The sequence below is a fragment of the Cricetulus griseus genome (genome assembly GCF_003668045.3).
Source record: "Cricetulus griseus strain 17A/GY chromosome 1 unlocalized genomic scaffold, alternate assembly CriGri-PICRH-1.0 chr1_1, whole genome shotgun sequence".
NCBI lineage: Eukaryota > Metazoa > Chordata > Mammalia > Rodentia > Cricetidae > Cricetulus > Cricetulus griseus.
The window spans coordinates 142,936,086-142,956,721 of NW_023276807.1; the positions used below are offsets into that span (position 1 = coordinate 142,936,086).

General features: G+C 39.6%; 1 protein-coding gene across 1 annotated transcript in view; it reads left to right on the top strand.

Moving 5' to 3' along the window:
* The first annotated feature begins 762 nt into the window (after window positions 1-762).
* Window positions 763-20,636, top strand: part of Exoc1l (exocyst complex component 1 like) — a 28,014-nt gene continuing 8,140 nt past the window's right edge. The window contains exons 1-2 of the mRNA XM_027390698.2: window positions 763-883; window positions 14,678-14,808. Coding sequence (XP_027246499.1) covers window positions 763-883; window positions 14,678-14,808 — 252 coding nt within the window. The remainder of the gene's footprint in view (window positions 884-14,677; window positions 14,809-20,636) is intronic.

Here is a 20,636-nt window from a genome sequence, read left to right on the forward strand (position 1 = left end):
GGTGTCACTCTCCTCTTTCAGACCATAAGCTCTTGAGAAGAGAAAATTCATCCTCTGAGAAACAAATGTAATGAATGCTTCACTCTAGCAGGTGCCTAATATATTTTCATTTGCGTGGAAGCACAAATAGAATTAAAGTGGACCCATTTAAATACCCATCTTTTTTTTTTTTAATCAGACCTAGGAATTGGTGCAAACTATTAGAAGCAAAGGCCTATGTGCATTGCAGGAGGGTGAAAGAAGACCTGTTGGAAGTGTCAGGAGTAAACACGGATGCCTTTTTCTGGGCAGTGAAAGCGAAGTTCTTAATGGAAGATGATCCCAATCAATAGCACAAGACAGCTGATTTATATAATGGCCTCAAGCTGAAGTAGTGGTCTTTTCTCTGCATAGTGCTGCTGTGAAAGGGGAAAGGCCGCCGACCCGGGGACTCCACAAGTAGATCTGTGGCCATCTGTCAGAATTCATCAATATGTTCCTCCATCAGCGAGCCAGCGGAGAGCTCCCAGAGAGCAGCTTGCAGCCGGCCGGATGCTGAAAATGCCAAGGGGGTTAATACCAAGTTTGGGCTGCTGAGGTGGGGCTGCCACTGAGCAGGCACCCACTGTGGGGAGCCTGGCCTTTTGCTCCCAGTAAGAAGGTAAAGAGAGTGGGAACCCGGAGGCTTGCGCACCCAAAAGAGACATCTAAGCTGCAACAAGCAGCGGCAGCTCAAGGGAAAGTGTAAGCTTGAACCAAAACAAGAGCCAGGTGGAACCCGAGATGTCGTCGCTGGTGAAGGAGGACTTAGAGAAAAAACTGTTTAAGCCTCTAGCGCAGAATCTCTGCGAGTTTATTGAGATCGAGTTCTCGGTCCAGGACAGGTATTACCTCTGTGTGTCAGGTAAGCCGCACTTTCTGGTATCATTTCAAAAAGCAAAGTGATCAAAAGTAAATAAGGCATATAGGGGAATCGTGTCTGTCTTACCCAGCTCAGGCAGGCATGGATCTTCTTGAGTTAACTGGCCAGGACAAGGAATGTGTATTCTTCAGAACTTTAAAGTGCTAAGGTGAACAACAACAGCAAAAAAAATGTGTCAGACATTAATGGTTCAGAAGTGAAGCTGGCTCTGTCTTCTCTTGGTTTGATCGTTTTTTTTTCCCTCCAGTCTTTTATCTAATTTGCTTCACGGCACACAGTTTTGTTGTATAAAGGCTCATGTCGGTAGCATTCTGAATATGATTCAGTGCATGGGAGAATCGAGTTATACAGACAGCCATTCCCAACACCTTTCTGTGCTGCAACAGAAACAGAACCTTAGACTTTTCCTCCGAGGACCTGCTGAGACTTCCTGCTGGTTACTTTGGAGAAAGAAATCCTCTTTAAAAACATTCTCTTACAGAAAAACAATACCTACACATCAAGAGTAAAATTAGTTCATGAAGATAGGACTTCACGAACCAGGGAACAATGTAGAGATCTGATATATAGAGTATTTAGTAAAATATTTCCTTTCTGCTTTTAAAATACATGAAAATTGTCCATGCTGCAGCTTTTGCATTAATTATGATCTTCCAGACCTTTTATGAATTTAGATAGAAACTTCTGTGTCGTTATTGAATTTGCTATGCAGCCCTCCCTTTTCCTGGCCCAAGCTCTATGTAACCTTCAGGGGCTTAGGAGAAAAAGAAATCAGAAACTCTAGGGTAGGTTGCAGATGTTCCTGCTGAACGCAAACAAACATTTCTTTTTTTTCTTTAATAACTGAAATTATATTTCACTTTATTGTAATTTCTGTTTTTTCATTGCTTACTGTAATGATAAATGTTATGAAAATAATACAAATTAGTTTTTATTCAATTATCTTCTTTTTTCCTTTTTTCTCCTTTCTTCCTCAGATTTTTTTATTTGAATTAGAAAAAAGATTGTTTTACATGTCAATCCAGTTCCCTCTCCCTTTCCTCCTCTCCTACCCTCACCCCCAACTAAAACCCTACCTATCACATATCCTTTCTGCTCCCCCTGGATGGTGAGGCCTTCCATAGGGGTCATCAGAGTTTATCATATCCTTTGGGATAGGGCCTAAGCCCACCCCTATGTGTCTTGGCTCAGAGAGTAATCCTCTATGTGGAATGGGCTCCCAAAGTCCACACCTATGCTAGGGATAAGTACTGAACTACTACAGGAGGTCCCGTAGATTTCCAAGGTTTCCTCACTGAAACCCATGTTCCTGGGGTCTGGATCAGTCCAATGCTGGTATCCCAGCTATCAGTCTGGGGAACAAGAGTTCCCCAATGTTCAGGTCAGCTGTTTCTGTGGGTTTCACCAGCCTGGTCTGGACCCCTTTGCTCTTTACTCGTCCTTCTCTGCATCTGGATTCCAGTTCAGTTTGGTGATTAGTTGTGGGTGTCTGCTTCTATTTCCACCAGCTGCTGGATGAGGGCTATCAGGTGGCATATAAGTCAGTCATCAATCTCATTATCAGGGAAGGGCATTTAAGGTAGCCTCTCCTCTGTTGCTTAGATTGTTATCTGTTGTCATCTTTGTAGATCTCCAGACATTTTCCTAGGGCCTGATTTCTCTGTAAACCTAAAATGTCTCCCTCTATTATGGTATCTCCATTCTTGTTATCTTCTATTCTTCACCTGACTCAACTTTTCTGCTCCCTCATGTCCTCTGCATCCCTCCTCTTCTCCCCTTCTCATTCTCCTAGCTCCCTCCCCCCTCTTCCCATGCTCCCAATTTGCTCAGGGGATCTTGACCCTTTCCCCTTCTCCAGGGGACCATGTATGTCTCTCTGAGGTTCCTCCTTGTTTACTAGCTTCTCTGGCAACAAACACATTTCATACAGCTCATTATCTCTATCCTCCTGATAAATGGTTTATTAGAGCATTCTAAATGTGCCAAGAGGAAGCCAAGCATCTTTGGAGAAGGTGCTAGGAATTCTTTAAAAGGTTATAATTCCTTATAAATATAGAAGTATTTATCCAACAATAAGAATAGTAGTACTTATCCAATGCCTAATCTTATTTTAGTACACATCCAAAGTATGGGGATTTGGCATTTCAACAAATGTAAGTGACTCAATTGGCTCATAAAATGAATTAAATTACGTAAAAAGTAAATTAATTACTTAATTGACCACATTGTGTCTTCATCACCCAATCACTGAAGCACAGGGTATTTTTACCCACCATGCTAAAGAGAACGCCCATTCTAATATAAAATATAATAATTTTTACCTCTTATAATTCCTGCTTTAAAAAAGTAACTTCTCATTAGGTAGCACTGGCAGCATTTTAAAATAAAAAGGTTTTGTTTTTTGTTTTTTGTTTTGTTTTGGTTTGGTTTGGTTTGGTTTTTCGAGACAGGGTTTCTCTGTGTAGCTTTGGAGCCTATCCTGGCACTCGCTCTGGAGACCAGGCTGGCCTCAAACTTACAGAGATCCGCCTGTTTCTGTCTCCCGAGGGCTGGGATTAAAGGCCTGTGCCACCACCTGTAACATTTTCTTTTAATGACAATTACAAAAATATTTCAACCAAACAGCAGTTTAAATGATGCTTGAAGGTCCTAAAAGTGTGATCATGTCTTATCTGGAAAACATCTATCGACATGAATTAAGCAAGTCCTTGGAAACTTGTTGAAGCAGGTGACTCCATACTTCAAGCACTGTCTATCTTCAGGGCGTAGAGTCACATGATTGCCTCTTCATCCACCTTAATCCAGTGGTCCCTACTTATGAGACCCATTGGTCCAGAGTAGTTATATTCCATCATGTATTTTCCTAATTAAACATAATATATTTAAAGGTAGTCTATCTCCCTTCTTATCTGAGTAGGGTCCATCTTTTGCAGTGGTCTCAAAACAAGAATTGTTTTCTATGAAATCTTGATGAGTCTATGCCTCATCAAAACAAGGAACCATAAACTCAATGCCCCTCTTGGCAGTAGCTCCAAAGTACGTTGGGCATCCCCTGAGACTTACATCCTTTGCATCTCAGGCTTTGCATGGTGATTTCTCCCTGGGACTAGTTCATTCCACCATAATCCTCCACTATTCCTGGCAGTTAAAAGCTGTATCTTCCAGTGTAGGGAGGGGCTCTGTTTCCTGCAGGTGTGAGGAAAAAATAAGTCACTTGTGTAAAGAGAAGAGTTTGAAAACCTGTGTTGTAGCATTAGCCAAAACTGAATGGGAAGTAAAAGGACATGGTGGGACCTGGAAATTCTTGACATCAGATCTTATTGTGAAATCTGGCCCCAATTTGTTGCTTATCAGCTGTGAAATCGGGGATAAGATGATTATCCTTAATGGCCTTATTGTTGACATCTCTGACATAGAAATAAAAATTCACAGTGATTCTGACAGCATATCTAAGACCTGCAAGATCTCAAAATACTAAAAGTCCATCATGGAGTAGGGAGGTGGCTAGGAATCCCTTCCCTAGCTGAGGAGCTATGGCAACTGATGCTTGCTGGGAGAGGGAGCCAGTTTTCTTTAAGGGTGTGGCCCTTGGCTGGTTGACCATGTTCCAGTAGATGACCACATATCCCAGAGCATATAGGCAGAGCAAATTAAACTTGAAACTTGATAGTTTAAAAAAGGAGGGGCACAAAGTTGAGTGGGTTGATAAGGTGGGTGATGAGTCTGGGAAGGGTTGGGAGGGGGTAAATATGATCAAAATATACTGTATGACATTCTTGAAGAACTAATAAAAAATTTAAAGTGCTCCCCTACTATTCTCCCTTCTGAATTTTTATTAATGATAGTTTATATTCTAAACAAGTAAAAACAGAGCCTTAAAAGAGGTAGCTTGAAGTTTTAAAATACATAGAAAAATATTTAATGTCAATATATATACTGGATTGTGTATATATGCATATGCTGTAAATACATATGTATAGTAAAAATATATGATAAAGACTTGATAGACTCTGTTACCTTTTAAATTATGCATATACTCATATGTAGATTATTTTAAGTGTTCTTATACTTTTAGGAAAATGTTTTTCAATAATGGGCATTTTTTAATAAAAATCACTTTATTATAATAAACTCACAAAGAAAACAGCACACAGCTAGATTAAGATACCCACTCAAACAAATACTTGGCTAGTCCCCACTCTATGCATTCTTTATATTTTGTTGTTTTTAATTAAAATTGGTTTTCCTTGCAATATATTTTGATCATGTTTTCCCCTACCCCAACTCCTCCCAGATCTTCTCCACCCCTACTCACTCAGCTTTATATTCTCTCTCCTCACACACACAATCTCCCTCCCTCCCTCCCTCCCTCCCTCCCTCCCCCTCCCTCCCTCCCTCCCTCCCTCCCTCTCTCTCCTCCCTCCCTCCCTCCCTCCCTCCCTTTCTCTCCTTCCCCTCTTTTCCTCCTTAAAAAAAGAAACAAAAGAGAAATCAAAACAAATAAGCAAAAGACCAATAAGCAAAAATGCCAAAACAAAACAAAAAGTTCACACACAAAGAAATACCATTAAGTCAGTATGGTGACTCCTCAAGAAAATGGGAATGAGTCTACCACAAGATCCAGCAATTCCACTCCTAGGCATGTACCCAAAAGAAGCACATTCATATATGCACAAGGACATATGTTCAACCATGTTCATAGCAGCATTATTTGTAATAGCCAGAAACTGGAAGCAGCCTAGATGCCCCTCAACCAAAGAATGGATAGAGAAAATGTGGTACATTTACACAATGGAGTACTACTCAGCAGAAAAAAAAAACAATGGAATCTTGAAATTTTCAGGAAAATGGATGGAACTCGAAGAAACCATTCTGAGTGAGGTAACCCAATCACAAAAAGACAAACATGATATGTACTCACTCATATGTGGGCCTGCTTTATGATACACAGTAGTGACCGTGATTTATCAGAGCTGTTTTTAATGATGTTGCTCAGAATGGTTTCCTCCCAGATGATGACTGAGAAACTAATTTTTTAAAAAAATGGTGCCAAGTATCACAAGAGTAACAGAACTGTGCTGTCTTCTGGGATTTTGTTTTTACTTTTTTGTTGTTGTTGTTTGTTTGCTTTTTTGTTTTTGTTTGTTTTTTGTTTTTTTAAAAATGGAATGTGCTGGATGTCTCTACAATTTTGTTCAAAGGATTACAGAACCTGGAAAAGCTGCTGCTGCTATTGATGCATAATATATTGCCATTATTGCTCTTTTTATATAAATATAAATATATACATATATATATATAAGCTAAAAAATAAAAATAAAAAAATACCATTAAGTTCATTTGGGGTTGGCCAGCTACTGGTGGGCCTGCCCTGGAGTGTGGTTGATATAGCCAATGAGAGTCCACTGGAAAAACTGATTTTCCATTGCCAGCAGATAGCAATTGCAAATAGCTCCTTGCTTAGGGGTGGGACCCTTGTCTACTTCCCCTCTCACTGCTGAGACCCATCTGGCTTAAACCTGTGCAGATCCTGTGCCTGCTGCCCCAGTCTCTATGAAACCAAGTATATTCGTGAACTTCGGTACCATAGGAATGGCCATTCTGAAGCCATGGAGCTTCACTTAGAGTTTTATGTGCTTATCCACTACAAAGAAAGAAAAAAGAAAAAAAATGACTGAGTTGAAACTAGGAAAACATTTAACTTCATATCCTCTTTCATGTCTCGGGTGTCTTTGCCTGCATTGTGTCCTTCATTGTGACCTAATATTATCCTTTCTTGGTCCCTTTTCTGAATGTCATCCTGTGCCCATGTTTACAGTCATTTACTTAGATGGATTTAGAATGTATAATATTGTGAGGTCACCCAGTCTCAAAGAGGAAAAAAACCCTGCATGCCCTCCCTCATGTGGATCCTAACCTACAGCATAGACTAATCATAAGTATTAATTTGAAAATAAATGATGCTTGTCAGAGTTATGAAGACAGTGAGCCTAATTTTTGTACTCATTAGGTTTTGATGCCACCCAGAACTTTTTCCTCCATGATCCAAAGCAAAGAACAATTTATTCCCATCAATTATACTATGATTATTACACAAAATAATATGCAAAGGAAGCTGCTTGGAGGCCCTTTCCCTGGCTTCATTCAGAACCCCTGGGTAAGTTTGTGTCTTCCCAGGATCTTATTCACAGAGAGCACAAATCTAAAAGATGTTTAAAAGTTTCAATTTCACTGAATAGCTTAAACTTTTCAACACCAACCTGAAAACAGTCCTGTTGATTGATGATTTATTTGTGAGAATAAAAGTCTGGGATACTATTTTGAAAAGTTTTCATATACATAAGAACTGTTATCATTATGGCAACGTAACAAGACTTGGGCCATGATATATCTAAACTGCCATGTAAACATCCTGAGCACAGAATAGAACACAGCCAGCATGTCTGTCTGTCTTCATTCTATAATATAACTATGGGCACACTTGATTCTGCAACAGTATAGAAATCTGTGGCCTCAAAGAGAACACTTGAAGAAATTATGCTTGGAATGTGCTCTCATTATCTATTGTTTAAAATAGGCAATTAATACAGAGTTGATCTATGAAAGAAATGTACACCTTACTAAAATTGCATACAACACAAAAGTTATCACATAACTTGGTTACAATCAAAATTGTAATATGTGAACTTTTGACCAAGAAAGTAAATTCTCCCCCCCTCTCTGTCACACACACACACAAACATAACTGTGTACATACAGTACCCAAAAGTACACATAAACCCACTAAACAATTAAAATCAACAATACACAATATATTCTCATCAATTAGTTACCTGAGTCAGATTTCCCAAATGGCTAATTTAGCACTTTGAAGATATAAATGTAGGAATGAAAACCATCTACCAGTCCAAGCCAAACCATGTGTAGAGTGCATAGAAACTTTAAAATTTTTAAGAAAGAAAAGTACTTAATCATTTTCATTATTAGGATGAAGTATTGTAGATGAGATAAACAGGAGAGCTATGAGGTATACCTACTCAGAGCCTGGCACAAATTAATGCCTGACTTACTGCCATTTCCGTGAATTCTTTCTTTTCATCTCCATGCAGATGAGATGTTTGACAGATGGAATGATGGTCACAAGAAGTTAAGTAATTAACCTAAGGTTACAGACACTCATTCTAATTCCAAACCCAAAACTTCTTTTCATTTCACCACATTTCTTTTTTTTTTTTTTTTTTTTTTTTTTTGGTTTTTTGAGACAGGGATTCTCTGTGGCTTTGGAGGCTGACCTGGAACTAGCTCTTGTAGACCAGCCTGGCCTCGAAATCACAGAGATCCACCTGCTTCTGCCTCCCGAGTGCTGGGAATGAAGGCGTGCGCCACCACCAGCCAGCTCATTTCACCACATTACTAACTGATAAGAATAACTGCACCTCTTAGCACCTGTGTGCAGACACTTCAAGAACTGCATATGTGTTGGCTCATTTGTCATTTCTCATAGACAATAAAGTCAAGTTACAGATGACAAGACCACCAACAAGTAGATGACAAATGGAGGCTTGAAAGCCAGGTCCGTCTGTGCTTTGTTGCTTTCAGTGGGTACACTAAGAATGTTCTAGAATGGAGCTGATTAAACAAACCTAGAATAAACCCCACTGGATGGCTAGTTTTGTTTCTTTGATAGTTCTGTTTCTACAAAACCAGTTTCTTTTCCACATGTCTTGTATTTCTCTAAGTTCACCAATAACACAAGCCCTAACTTGCTTAAAGCCAACCATTTTACTATTTTAAAGACTCACAGTGTAGCCTAAAATGGATTTTATAAAGATATTTCTAGAAAAATATTATTTGAAAATATGATTTTGGTGAAATCAGCCTTAGTCTTCTCAACCACAAGGCATTAGCAACATAGTGTGACATTTCACTGAGGCTTTTAAAAGTATTTCATGATAAATTCTTCTGTTATTTAATTTAAATGATAAAAACCATTACATAACACCAGATTATAGAACAAAAGAAACATCTATTTATATAATGCATTTCTGGGAGACTTAATTGTAAGTTTCAAGTTTCCTCAATCCTGACTAATTATTTTAAATCAATTGGCCAGTTCTCTTTCCATTAGCCTCCTAAATACTGGTAGCTCTTTAAAAGGTGATAGGAGAATTTCTTAATGGCAAAGCTTACTATTAAAATAGTGATGACTATGAAGATTGGAATTCTGAAAATATCTACTGAAATATAAAACCTGGAAAAAATAGAATAAAATCTTAAACACAGGCTGCTTCTGAAGGTTCCCAGGACTGTATGACCCCTAAACTGTAGATATCACTCCTAAACCATAGATATCACCCATAGACCATAGATGTCATACCTAAGCCATAGATAACACACCTGAACCATAGATGGCACACTTAAACCATAGGTATCACACCTAAAGCATAGATGTTACTCCTAAACCATAGATGTAACTCCAAACCATAGATATCACCCCTACACCATAGTTCAAATCCGATGCTCTAAGTAAGAGAAAACAACTCTCTAACATTTACACTTTATAAAACACATTTGGGTTCTTAAGACAATGTGACAAGTTTCCATTTTCCAGCTGCATTAATGTGGAGACAGCCACTTAATTCCAGCTGGCAGCAAAGCTCAAGTGTGGAAATTAGGGATTGGGTCAACTCCAGCCTCAGCAGACTCCTTTGGCTCATGGCTAAAGAGAACTCTTGGAAAGTCCTTAGCTCTAAAGTAGGCTGTTTTGTCAAATGAAGGAGGCTGTTCTACCTCTGCAGCACAACATTTTGAACAAGCTTAACTGTCAGACACGTCATCATGCTTTCCCAGTCTAGCATGAAGGCCATAAGGACCATTATTGTAAGGAAGTTTGATGACTGATAGGAATTATCTTCTTAACATCTTCTCTCCTCTCCCTACCTCCAACCTATCCTTTATGGAACTTCCCAAAAGAATGTTTTAATGTTTTTATAGCTGATCAAAGTGCTAAGAATAAGTGACTGCTGAATGCTCAGTCCTAAACAGGACATGGGCACACCCCTTCCAAGGGCCAGGGAACAGCAGGCAGGACAGCAGGAAAGATTATAAGAGCCAGAGGATAGGGAGGCATGCTGTGAAACACTTCAGAATTTTAACATAACATTCATGAGCATGCCACAGTTGTGCCTACCTGCACAGCACACACACAGACACACACACGCGCGCACACACACACACACACACACACACACACACACATTCTCTCTCTCTCTCTCTCTCTCTCTCTCTCTCTCTCTCTCTCTCTCTCTCTCTCAAGAAAGTAGGAGGTAGGGCTAGTCAGGGAGAGGAAGGAAGTCAGCAGAAGTGGAAGGGGGATAAGTGATGGGAATGAATATGATCACATACATTGTACATGTATAGAAATTGACAAAAATAAAGTGAATATGCAGAATATAAGATAATATCGTGATGCAAATATGTCTAATAAATTACCTAACTGCATTATATATATATATGTATATATATACATATATATATATATATATATATATATATATGCTACATTTGCTATCTCAGCACTAGGAAGGTAGAGAGAGGCAGATACTCTGGGGCTCCTAGTCAGCCAGCCTCACCCACCCACTGAGTACCAGGCCAGTTAGAAACCTTATCTCAAAAAGGGAGGCTGAGCAGGATTGATACCCAATGTTGTATACATAGAATCTTCTGATAAAGTCTAAAGAATAAATATCTTCACTTGATTCAAAAGAAGAGAATGCTCTAAAATGTAAATTATGGCCTCTCCATTTATTTAGAAACTTTCAGTGACACCCTCCACGTGTCCACAGTTTTCAGAATAATGTCTGAACCTATTACAGTCCTCTCAGGAACTAACACCTCCCTAAACTCCTTCCTATCACCTGTCCACCTTCTTGCTTCATGCCAACAATACCAAATACTTGCCACGACTCAAAAGCCGGGTGTTTGGTGCCTTCTCACCCAAGCATTGCTAAAAATGCCTTTATCTCTTTCTTCATTCTAGTAAGTTCTGTTGCCTTTGGCAACTCAGGTCCCTCCCTCTCTGAGCTGTCCCTCCTATAGTCAGGTAGATGGCCATGCCCCTCTTCTATTGTCCTGGGTACACCACTCTTCCATGGCCTTGTCCAACAGTGCCTCATTCATAGCACTGTTCGCAGCACCCTTAGCATATTTTCTCTGAAGCCTCCATTCTCTGCAGAGAGTAGGAATGGTGCCTTATGGGAATTCATTGTTTTTTTTCAATTCCTAGCATTGTACTTGATTCATAAGGGACATTTAAATATTTATCCACTTAATGAAATGGATGAGTGGTTCCACAGTCGATCAGCAGGCTCTCATAACTTGTAGACTATGCCATGGGATTTATTCCCTGAAAATCATACTTTCATACGATGTCCAATTATCTCTCCAAATCTCTTTACCCCTATTGTCTCTCGGTCCCTCTGTTGATAGTGAGACAGCAAGCTGGGGCAATAACAGAGTCCAAATTCTGAGGTGGATCTTCTAACTAGACAGACACAACTGCTTCCTAGGGAAGCTACAAAACATTCAGTGCCTCCACTTCACCCACCAGCATACTCCTTGTACTCTTGGTTTTGCATCTTCCCAAGGCTAACATCTGGGTAGATGAATGGATCTCCTTTGGGGCTAGAGAAATGTAGAAGTGCAGAAACGCCAGCTTTTCACAATGTCAGGAAGATCCCAGAGTCTCAGCCTTCATTGACTCCAATATAAGCCCTATAATTGATGTCTTCCTCAGACATGCTCCTCAATGACTTGCTCTGTCCCAAAATGTGCCATCCCTTCTCTTCAAAATCCCTAGTGTACATCATACCCTTAGGCTCTCTTCCTACATGCCTTTAAAATTTTACCTGGCCCAGGGGCCAGCACACAGTATACACACAATCTGTGTTAAGGCAAGGGGTCCTCTGCAAGCCACCTTCTCCAGTCACTACAGAGAAACAGACTTCAGGACAGGAGCCAATGATCTTCCTCAAGTGGGATTCAGACCCATGCCTCTTTGTCTCACTTCTGTGAATCCGCAGGATTGTCCTAAAACTCTGAGATATTCTCATTATCTGATTTCCATGGCATTATGCCATTGGCCCTACCTCCTCCGTTCTCCTCCAGCCTCTTAGCTATCATCTTTTCTATTCTCTCTCTCACTTCTTTCCTCTGAAAATATCCCCTTGAGTCTGGCCTTGAAAACCTTTCCACAGACACAAGTCTCCAATCATTCCAAGACTCTGAAATTTCCATTTCAATCCCTTCTGAGGTAACTTGCAGACACTTCACTTGTACATCAAATTTATCCCACCATCAGACCTATATCCCATCTCTTTCCATTTGGATTCACTACCATTCTTTGGTTTCCACCGTTTAGCCTCCTAATCCAGTGTCTTCCAAACCTCACCTAAACTTTACTTCGAACTGTCCATTTGTTTATCACCCATATCCAATTCTGAGGCTACCAACAGCCTTTAGCAAACTAAATAATAGTCTTCAACCATGGAAATCTACTGGGCACCATTCTGAGTCATTCATGTGCTTCAATTTTTCCATATGAGTTTGTTTTACTCCCATGTCCCCTTTCTGACACCAGTAAGTGACAATTATTCTCTAGAGATTACTTATCTCTTGTGTCAGCAATGGTGTAGGATTTGACTCCGGAACATTGCACAGCAGAGCCCACAAAGAGCATTGGCTCCCCCAACTTCCTCCAGCACCACACTCTTTCCTAACGAGTCCTGTGCATTGTGCTGCCAGAGAAATTCTTGTACAAGACACCATTTTATTAAATCCACCCTCAAAAAAGGGAAAGGGCACTATTGACTAGGTGATGCTCTATGAGCTTGCACAGAACACCTGACACAATGCCTTCATGTTAGATTTGTCAACTGGCTCAGACTCCCTTCTCTAGGAGCCTGGACTCACTCTGTCAAGTCTGAGATCACTGGTCACTTCCAGATTCCCCAGTTTTGGATTCTCTAGAGGATGAACATTAAACATCACAACTCCAGAGTGGTTTCTGCCTCTTTTGAAGTTCAAAGTCATCCAAAACATTTTAACAACTTTCAAACATAACTAGTCTTATTGTCTACCATATCTAAATAGCAACCAATATATACAGTCCACTCTCTTCCTTTTCACTGGTAAAATTTAGCTTCCATTGTCAGATTCCTCATACTGTCCCTCTCCTAGAAGTGCCCATATAGTAATCCTCTATTTCCATATGGGACAGGCTGCTCACATCACCCATCTGTGACTACAAGTGCATTGTAATGTATTGCTTTATTTCTACATAGTTAGAATGTCACATGTCTTAGTGTGTTTTGTGCCACTATAACAAACTACTTATGACCTAGTAATTTATAAATAATAGATTTATTTCTAGGTGGGATGAGAATTCCAAGTTAGAGAGGCTCATGTCTGGTGAGAGCTTTGTTACCAAGAGAGCCTTCACCTGTAGTGGAAGGTAGAGAGAAAGAATGTGAGAGTGAGAACAAGAGAGAAAAAGGAGATGCAGATATTAGGTCGAGCATCCTTTCATTAGTAACATACTCCCACAAAAAGCTACCTTGCCCCTGAAATAGCACCATTGATCCATTCATCAGGGCTCTGCCCTCATGACCTAATCTCTTAAAGGTCTTGCCTCTCAACATCATTGCAATGCAGATGAAGTTTCCAGCACAAGAACTTAGAGGACCCATTCAAATCACATCAGCATGCCAAAACCTTCTGGAACCAAAAGAATCTTTTCTCAAAACAAATTCTAGTCTCACTCTGAACAGATGCAATCAGTTTACAACTCACCAGGTGACATTAGCCATCTGAAAAGAAAATTTTAGGCATCTTATCCCCCCTGCTACCTCCTTACCATAACCGAATAGATAGGACTCCTGGTGGTAGTGTCTTACTGAAATCCTGAGGGTTAAGGCAGAAACCAAGTTTCTTACTTGTCTGCCTGTGGCATTTATAATCTATTCGGCAAATAGCAAACACTCAGTAAATACTGAGTAATTATTGACTCATTGATAATTTTAATAGAACAAGTCAATATTCCAGTGAGACCAGAGACAAATGATTTTAGGAGCAGGAAATTATTATTCTCATTTTGTCCACATTAAATACAGAAGGATTTCCCCTGGGCCTTTCAAAGTAGAATATTAAAACCATCTGGGCTGGTGGCACAGTTTGAACACTCAAGTTGAAGAGACCATGTGTGACAATCTCAAACATTACCAAACAAGTAAGTGGAAACTGTGTCACAGGCATGTCTGCATTCAAAGTCTCACAGCAAGTTTAGAAGGAAGTGTTATCATTCTGTGTGGTCACCCTTCAGTACTGAGTTACTATGCAAGCTGGGCTGTTTGCTATTCATACCTTACTTTGTCACATGGTCATCCAGTAAGGTCCTCACTTGCTCTGACAAACACTTTGTCCTCCACTGTCTGCTTAATGCTCAGCCATTTGTTTTCTGCCTCACCACAAAGCCCAGAGTTCAAAGTGCATTGCTCAGTGTCCTAATGGACAACCGTCACAGAATAAAGTTAATGTCTTGAGCAAATCTGGGGACATGGTGATAAAAGTCCAGTCAAAGCAGGACTTACATTAGGAGTGCACTTATAATTTGGGTATAAGGTCATTAAATAACAGGGGGCTAAATAAATACTGAAATGGGAGTTGGAGAACATATAAAGCAAGAGTTTATATAAACTAAGTACTTTTTCTGTCCTACAGTGACCAAAACTGACGAAGTAAAAATAATCATGGTGAAACACTACAGAGTAGGTCTAGATGAAAAGTACGAAGTAACAAAGAAGTGGTCTTTGGATGATCTGCAGATGATTGACGGAAAAGAAGCCGATACCGTAAGTGTTAGTGTTCTATAAAGGTAGTGAGTGATCGATACACTGGAGATTGCTACGTTCGATGTCCTACTTTATAGACTCTTGGCATGTACAAAGTGTTAAAATGACATTAGATTGTTCTTAAGTGGTATGGATTAATTTCCTGGGATGATCTATACTGGCTTTTATGATTTGCTTTTATGAGTTGAAATCTGAATTTTGTCTATGAAATCTAAAAGCATCTTCCCTACACTCTTCTTGACAGGTTAAACACAATCTACCAGTCAGTCCCGCAACTTTTCCAACAGATGACATTTCCAAGAGCACCCTCTCAAACCCAGTTCTTTTGATTAAGTTTTGGGGATTCCTTCCTTCTCTTGGCCATAAGCATTTTATGTTGCCCTCGACTCACTGACTGTTCCAGTCAAAATTTCTGAACTTTGTCATTTTCTGAATCATTATGTACTTGGTGATTACCTTTTTGGTCACCTAGAAATACCCCTTTTAAAACAAGACTCTTGGTCAAAGGATTGAAATATGTCATTGTTTTGTGTCCTAAGTACTCAAATTTTCTGAAAATATATTTTACCTAAAAGTTGAAGATTTTGAAACTGATTAAGCATATTATGGCATGTCTACAAGTTACATTAGTTTGCACCTGATACAAAATGATAAACCTTAGATTTTACACATAAGTATACATATGTGTATGCACATTTATATATAAAATAAGTGTAACACAAATAATAACCAAATGAAAACCCAGAGACAGATATTAGGGCTCAAGCTGAAGATCAGAAAAGCAGAACAGTCAACCACTAGAGATCACCTAACCTCTACCAAGGCTGAGGTGATCCTGACCTCAGTGTGGCTGGAAACTAATTGCCCTCCAGTCTTCAACATGTCTAGAGACTAATTGCCAGATCTGAGACCCTGCTGCTGTCTTATATGCCTCTCTAGTGCTGGGATTAAAGGCGGTGAGCTCTGTTTTTCTTCTAGACTGATTCACTCTGATGTAGCCCTGGGTGGTCTTGAACTCACAGAGATCCGTCTGCCTCTGTCCCCTGAATCCTGGGATTAAAGGCTAGTATCACCACCACCAGTATGGCTGCTGGGATTAAAGGTGTGTACCACCACTGCCTGGCCTCTATGGCTAGCTTCGAACTCTGATCTTCAGGCAAGCTTTATTAGACAATAAACAGTATATCACCATAAACAAACTTTAATAATAATTCCCTGAGTGGCAGTGCTACAAATTTTGAGTTATTTTCTTTATTCTACTTTTTGGTGCTTGCCAAAATTTTTCTTCTGCATTGATTCCTATGGAAAACAGCATGTTTACCAATCTATCGTTTAGAAATTAGCCATCCTCATTCATTTTTAGCCCATTTGTCTTCCTTCTCATTCTCAAATATTACTTATGCCATAATTATTTCTACTGAGTTTGTCCAGTGTCTGGTGACATATATATGAAGCCTGTCAACTTTGATCCATTTGAAGCAGTGTTCTATTTCTTCCCTACATTTTTTTTGATTCTCCCCTTTTCAAATTGAAGATCGTGGCATTTGAAAGTGAACTAGATACAAAAGGAAATCTTACCTTTCTGCTTCTCTTATTACTTAAGGATCTGCAATAAATAGTAAACTGCTAGGAGAAACACTATATTGCCCAAAATAGTCATTCTCTAAAAGACTTCTCTTCCTGGCTTCTCTGGGAATTTCCACCTTTCTTTTTGGGTTGAATCCTCAGGAGTAAGTACTTGTTATTTTTATCAATAGCAACAATACAGTGATTTTTGTCAATGGTAACAACCCAGTGGTAAATAGAACACTTTCAAGCCAGTTGTCAACTTTAATGTGGAAAGAACTGAAATTGAATTCAATTTGTAAAGCAGAAACAAAAATAATTTTGGATTTGGAGACTGACTGGTATATAACAAGAGCCAGGCTGCTGTATCAAAGGTAGGCTGGGCTGACTGGGGTCTTGGTTCTTGTAACTACATAGGTTGCATAAATGTCATCTCTTTGAAAACTATTACCCCAATTATATACAGAGGGTTACTACAAATCCATGAATTCCCTTCTCAGCTCTAGAATTTTACAGAGAAAGAGAGAATGGGAAAGAGGGAGAGAAGGATGAAGGGACTGTATTCTATGTATATGCTTTCTTGGCCTTCAATTGTTAGGCTAAAGGAAAATATCTATCTTTTCTAAGTATTTCAAATACATGAAAGATTTTTCCTCATATGATGAGGGGCAAGTGCTCATAGAGAAAACTACCTGGAGGAATAATCAGTATGGGTTTTTTGTGGGGGGGGGCTTGAGATCCTCTATAGTTGTCATTCAACTGCCATAATGACAGCTAGAAAATAGTTGTGTGAGTAGCAGAGTGCTGCCTTTGAAATTATTGCACCCCTGTATGTTTTTATTTTGTAAGCAGAGTCTTACCATGTAGCTCAGGCTATCCTGGAACTCATTATGCATCTCATACTAGCCTCAAAATCATGTACATCTCCCTGCATCAGCCTCCCAAGTGCTAGGAGAATAGACATGTGCTATTGTGGTCAACCTGTATATTACTTTTTTCAAGCACTGGTGTGTGTGTGTGTGTGTGTGTGTGTGTGTAGAAGGGTGCATGTATGCAGGAATGTGTGTGAGTGTGCTTGCTCATGTGTTTGTGAGGCTGGGGGTTACCTTCAGATATCTTCTGCAATTGCTCCTTGCTTTTTTGTGTGTGCTTTTGTTTTTATTTTTGTTTTTGTGAGACAGGGTTTCTCAGTGTCCTGGAACTCATTCTGTAGACCAGTCTGGCCTTGAACTCAGAGATCTGCCTCCCAAGTGCTGGGATTAAAGGTGTGCACCACCACTGCCTGGCTACTCCCTGCTTTTCTTTGAGGCAAAGTCTCTCAACACACCTGGGACTTGCTATTTTTGGCTAGACCAGCTAGTACAGTACCAACAATCCCTGGCTATTGAGATTTTGGAATCCACCTATTTTAGCTTGCTTTCTCTTCCCCAGTACTAGGGTTTCGAGTGCATGCCTAGCTTCTTACATGAGTGTTGAGGATTTGAACTCAGATACTCATGCTTGTACTGCAAGCACTTACCCAGTGAGCCATCTCTCTGGCCTCTAGTCTAGATCTTGGTTTTTGTTTTGTTTTTAATTTTGATTGATAAACCAAGGAAGTATTTTAAGTATTAAAGGTGGGGCAGATCTGAGAAAGAGACCTTCCGTTTATTAAGTTATGTATTAGCAGCTTATATACCTTATCTCAGGAACAAGTCACAGTTATATAATATTGGAACCCCATCTAAAACGATGGTCTAAAGCAGTGGTTCTCAACATGTGTGTTGTGAATCCTTTAGGTGTCCAAACGACCCTTTAACAAGAGGCACCTAAGACCATGAGAAAATGTAGCTATTTACATTATGATTCAAAACAGTAGCAAAATTACAGTTCTGAAGTAGCAACAAAAATAATTTTGTGGCCAGGGGTCATCGCAACATGAGGAACTGTATTAAAGGGTTGTAGCATTAGGAAGACTGCAAACCACTGGTCTTAAGGGGGGGTGTGTCAAATCAGATAAATAATTTTCGAACGGTTATAACAGGAACTTAAATGATCATTAGTGTTCTTGTGTGGTTGGGACCCTGCCAGTCTGTTTGTTAATTAGGGCAATAGTTAACTCTATCCCTCCTTCCATAGATGTACTTCACATCAGTCCAGCACACATTTGGTGAGAACTTATTAGCTGCAATAGATAAAAGCTAAGAATGCAAAAACAAATAATTTAAACTCTTTGCCCTCCAGGCTAGTTAGGGGCTGGGCAGATAATGTGTTTTGTGAATGGAAATGCATTTTGAACACTACTGCAAAGCATTGCCTTTCCTGTTAATAGCAGTAGGGATTGTCATGATTTTAACACATAACCAAAAAAAAATATTACTAGAAACAGCAAGAGCTATGTCATATTGGGTTACTTGTCCATATTGGACAAAGACTTCATGGCTCTCACTATTCTGTCCAAAGCTTATTCCACATTGTTCACTTCAAAGTTATCAAGTTGGTAAACTGCACAATGTCAAAGGGTAGTTAGACATCCAGTGTGTCCTATTTGCCTCCAAAGTAGTATGAAGGACTGATTTCTTAGTACTCATAGGGAGAATACTATGGCTTCCTCCAGAAGTCTACAAGAGGGTTTGTTCTTTTCTTCCATCCTTACCCAACCTCTAAAATTCACTGGAAAGACTTGATAGCTATACATTATATGACATTTTGTTTATACAACTGAAAAAACATAGATGTTCCAGACAGTCTTTGCTACTTTTTGCTTTTTCTTTTCCTTTATTGAAAATGGATTTTTTTCTCATATACTAAGTCCTGATTATGGTTTCCTTTCTCTCTACTCCTCCCAGCTCCTTTCCCCTCCCCTCCCATCTGGACTCACCCCTTTCTTTATCTCACTAGAAAACAAACAGGTTTCTATAGGATAATAAAATAAGACAAAACAAAAACTAACACATCAGAATTCACAAAACAAACAAACAGAAGGAAAAGAGCCCCAAAGAAGGTACAAAAAATAGATCCACTTGTTTGCATACTCATGAATCACATGAAAACTCTAGACTGGAAGCCATAATACATACTCAAAGGACCTGTAGGGTAAAAACAGATAAGATATGAATAAAAATAAAACAAAAATAGTAAGATAATTTTTAAAAGAAGAGCCCTGACACAGTATGAGACAAGGAACCTCTAAAGATGCCATTGAGATAATTTTCTGCTGTCCATCTACTGCTGGGCATGCAGCCTACCCTTAAGAGTAGTTTGATTCCCCAGTGAGACTCCCTTGGGGGAAGCCAGTTTTCATTTGCAAATGGTTATCAATTGAAGAATCTCCTAGGACCCCAACTGGTCCTGACCCTTACAGGGTCTGTGCATGCTGCCTCACTCTCCGTGAGTTCATATGTGCTTCTATCATGTCAACTTAGAGGGCCCTATTTTCTTAGTGTCCTCCATCCTCTCTGGCTCTTACACTTTTTCCTCCTCCTCTGCCTCGGAGGATTTAATAGAAAAGGATTTAATGGAGATATCCCATTTAGAGCTGAACAAGGCACTGATTTAGAGTATAGCAGAATGCCACTAGGGGTTATTTTATTGCTAGGTTTGGGTGGGGTTTTTTTGGTTTTTATTTATTGACAGCAGTATTTGGTTTTACCCTTGGCTATTTAGTCTCAGGTTCTTGGTCACAAAGCACTGACAGGTGTGGGTTCCATCTTGTGGAGAGAGACTTAAGTCAAGTCAGACATTGGATGGTCATTCCTACAGACTTTGTGCCACCATTGCATTAGCATATCTTGAAGGCAAGACACCATTGTAGATCAAAGGGTTTGTGGCTGGTTGTATTAACATTTCTCCTTTGGAAGCATGCAGAGTACCTTCTTGTAACAGACACTAGAACATAGGGGCAAAGGCTCTATGTAGGCACTCATCTTCCCCATGTTCAATGAGTTGTGTAAGTGTTGTCTTCAGCAATTGGGGTCTTGCTGACAGTTTGTGGAGGGCAACCTCTATGTAGTCTTGTCATTAGCCTTGGTTGTTTGAAGATTTCTATGGAACCCCTTTGGTGAAGAACTCAATTATATGTAATCCAATCACTGAACTGGAAGCTTCATTTGGTGACAAGAGATGGCCTGTTGCAGCTGCATCTCCCCATTATTTGGTGACTTCATTTAGGTCACCTTCAGATATATATATATCTATCTATTTTATTTCCTTTCCCTTGGGAGATCTATCAGTCTCCATTCAACCCCCAGTCTCTTACTCATCATCCAACCCTGTGGTTCTAC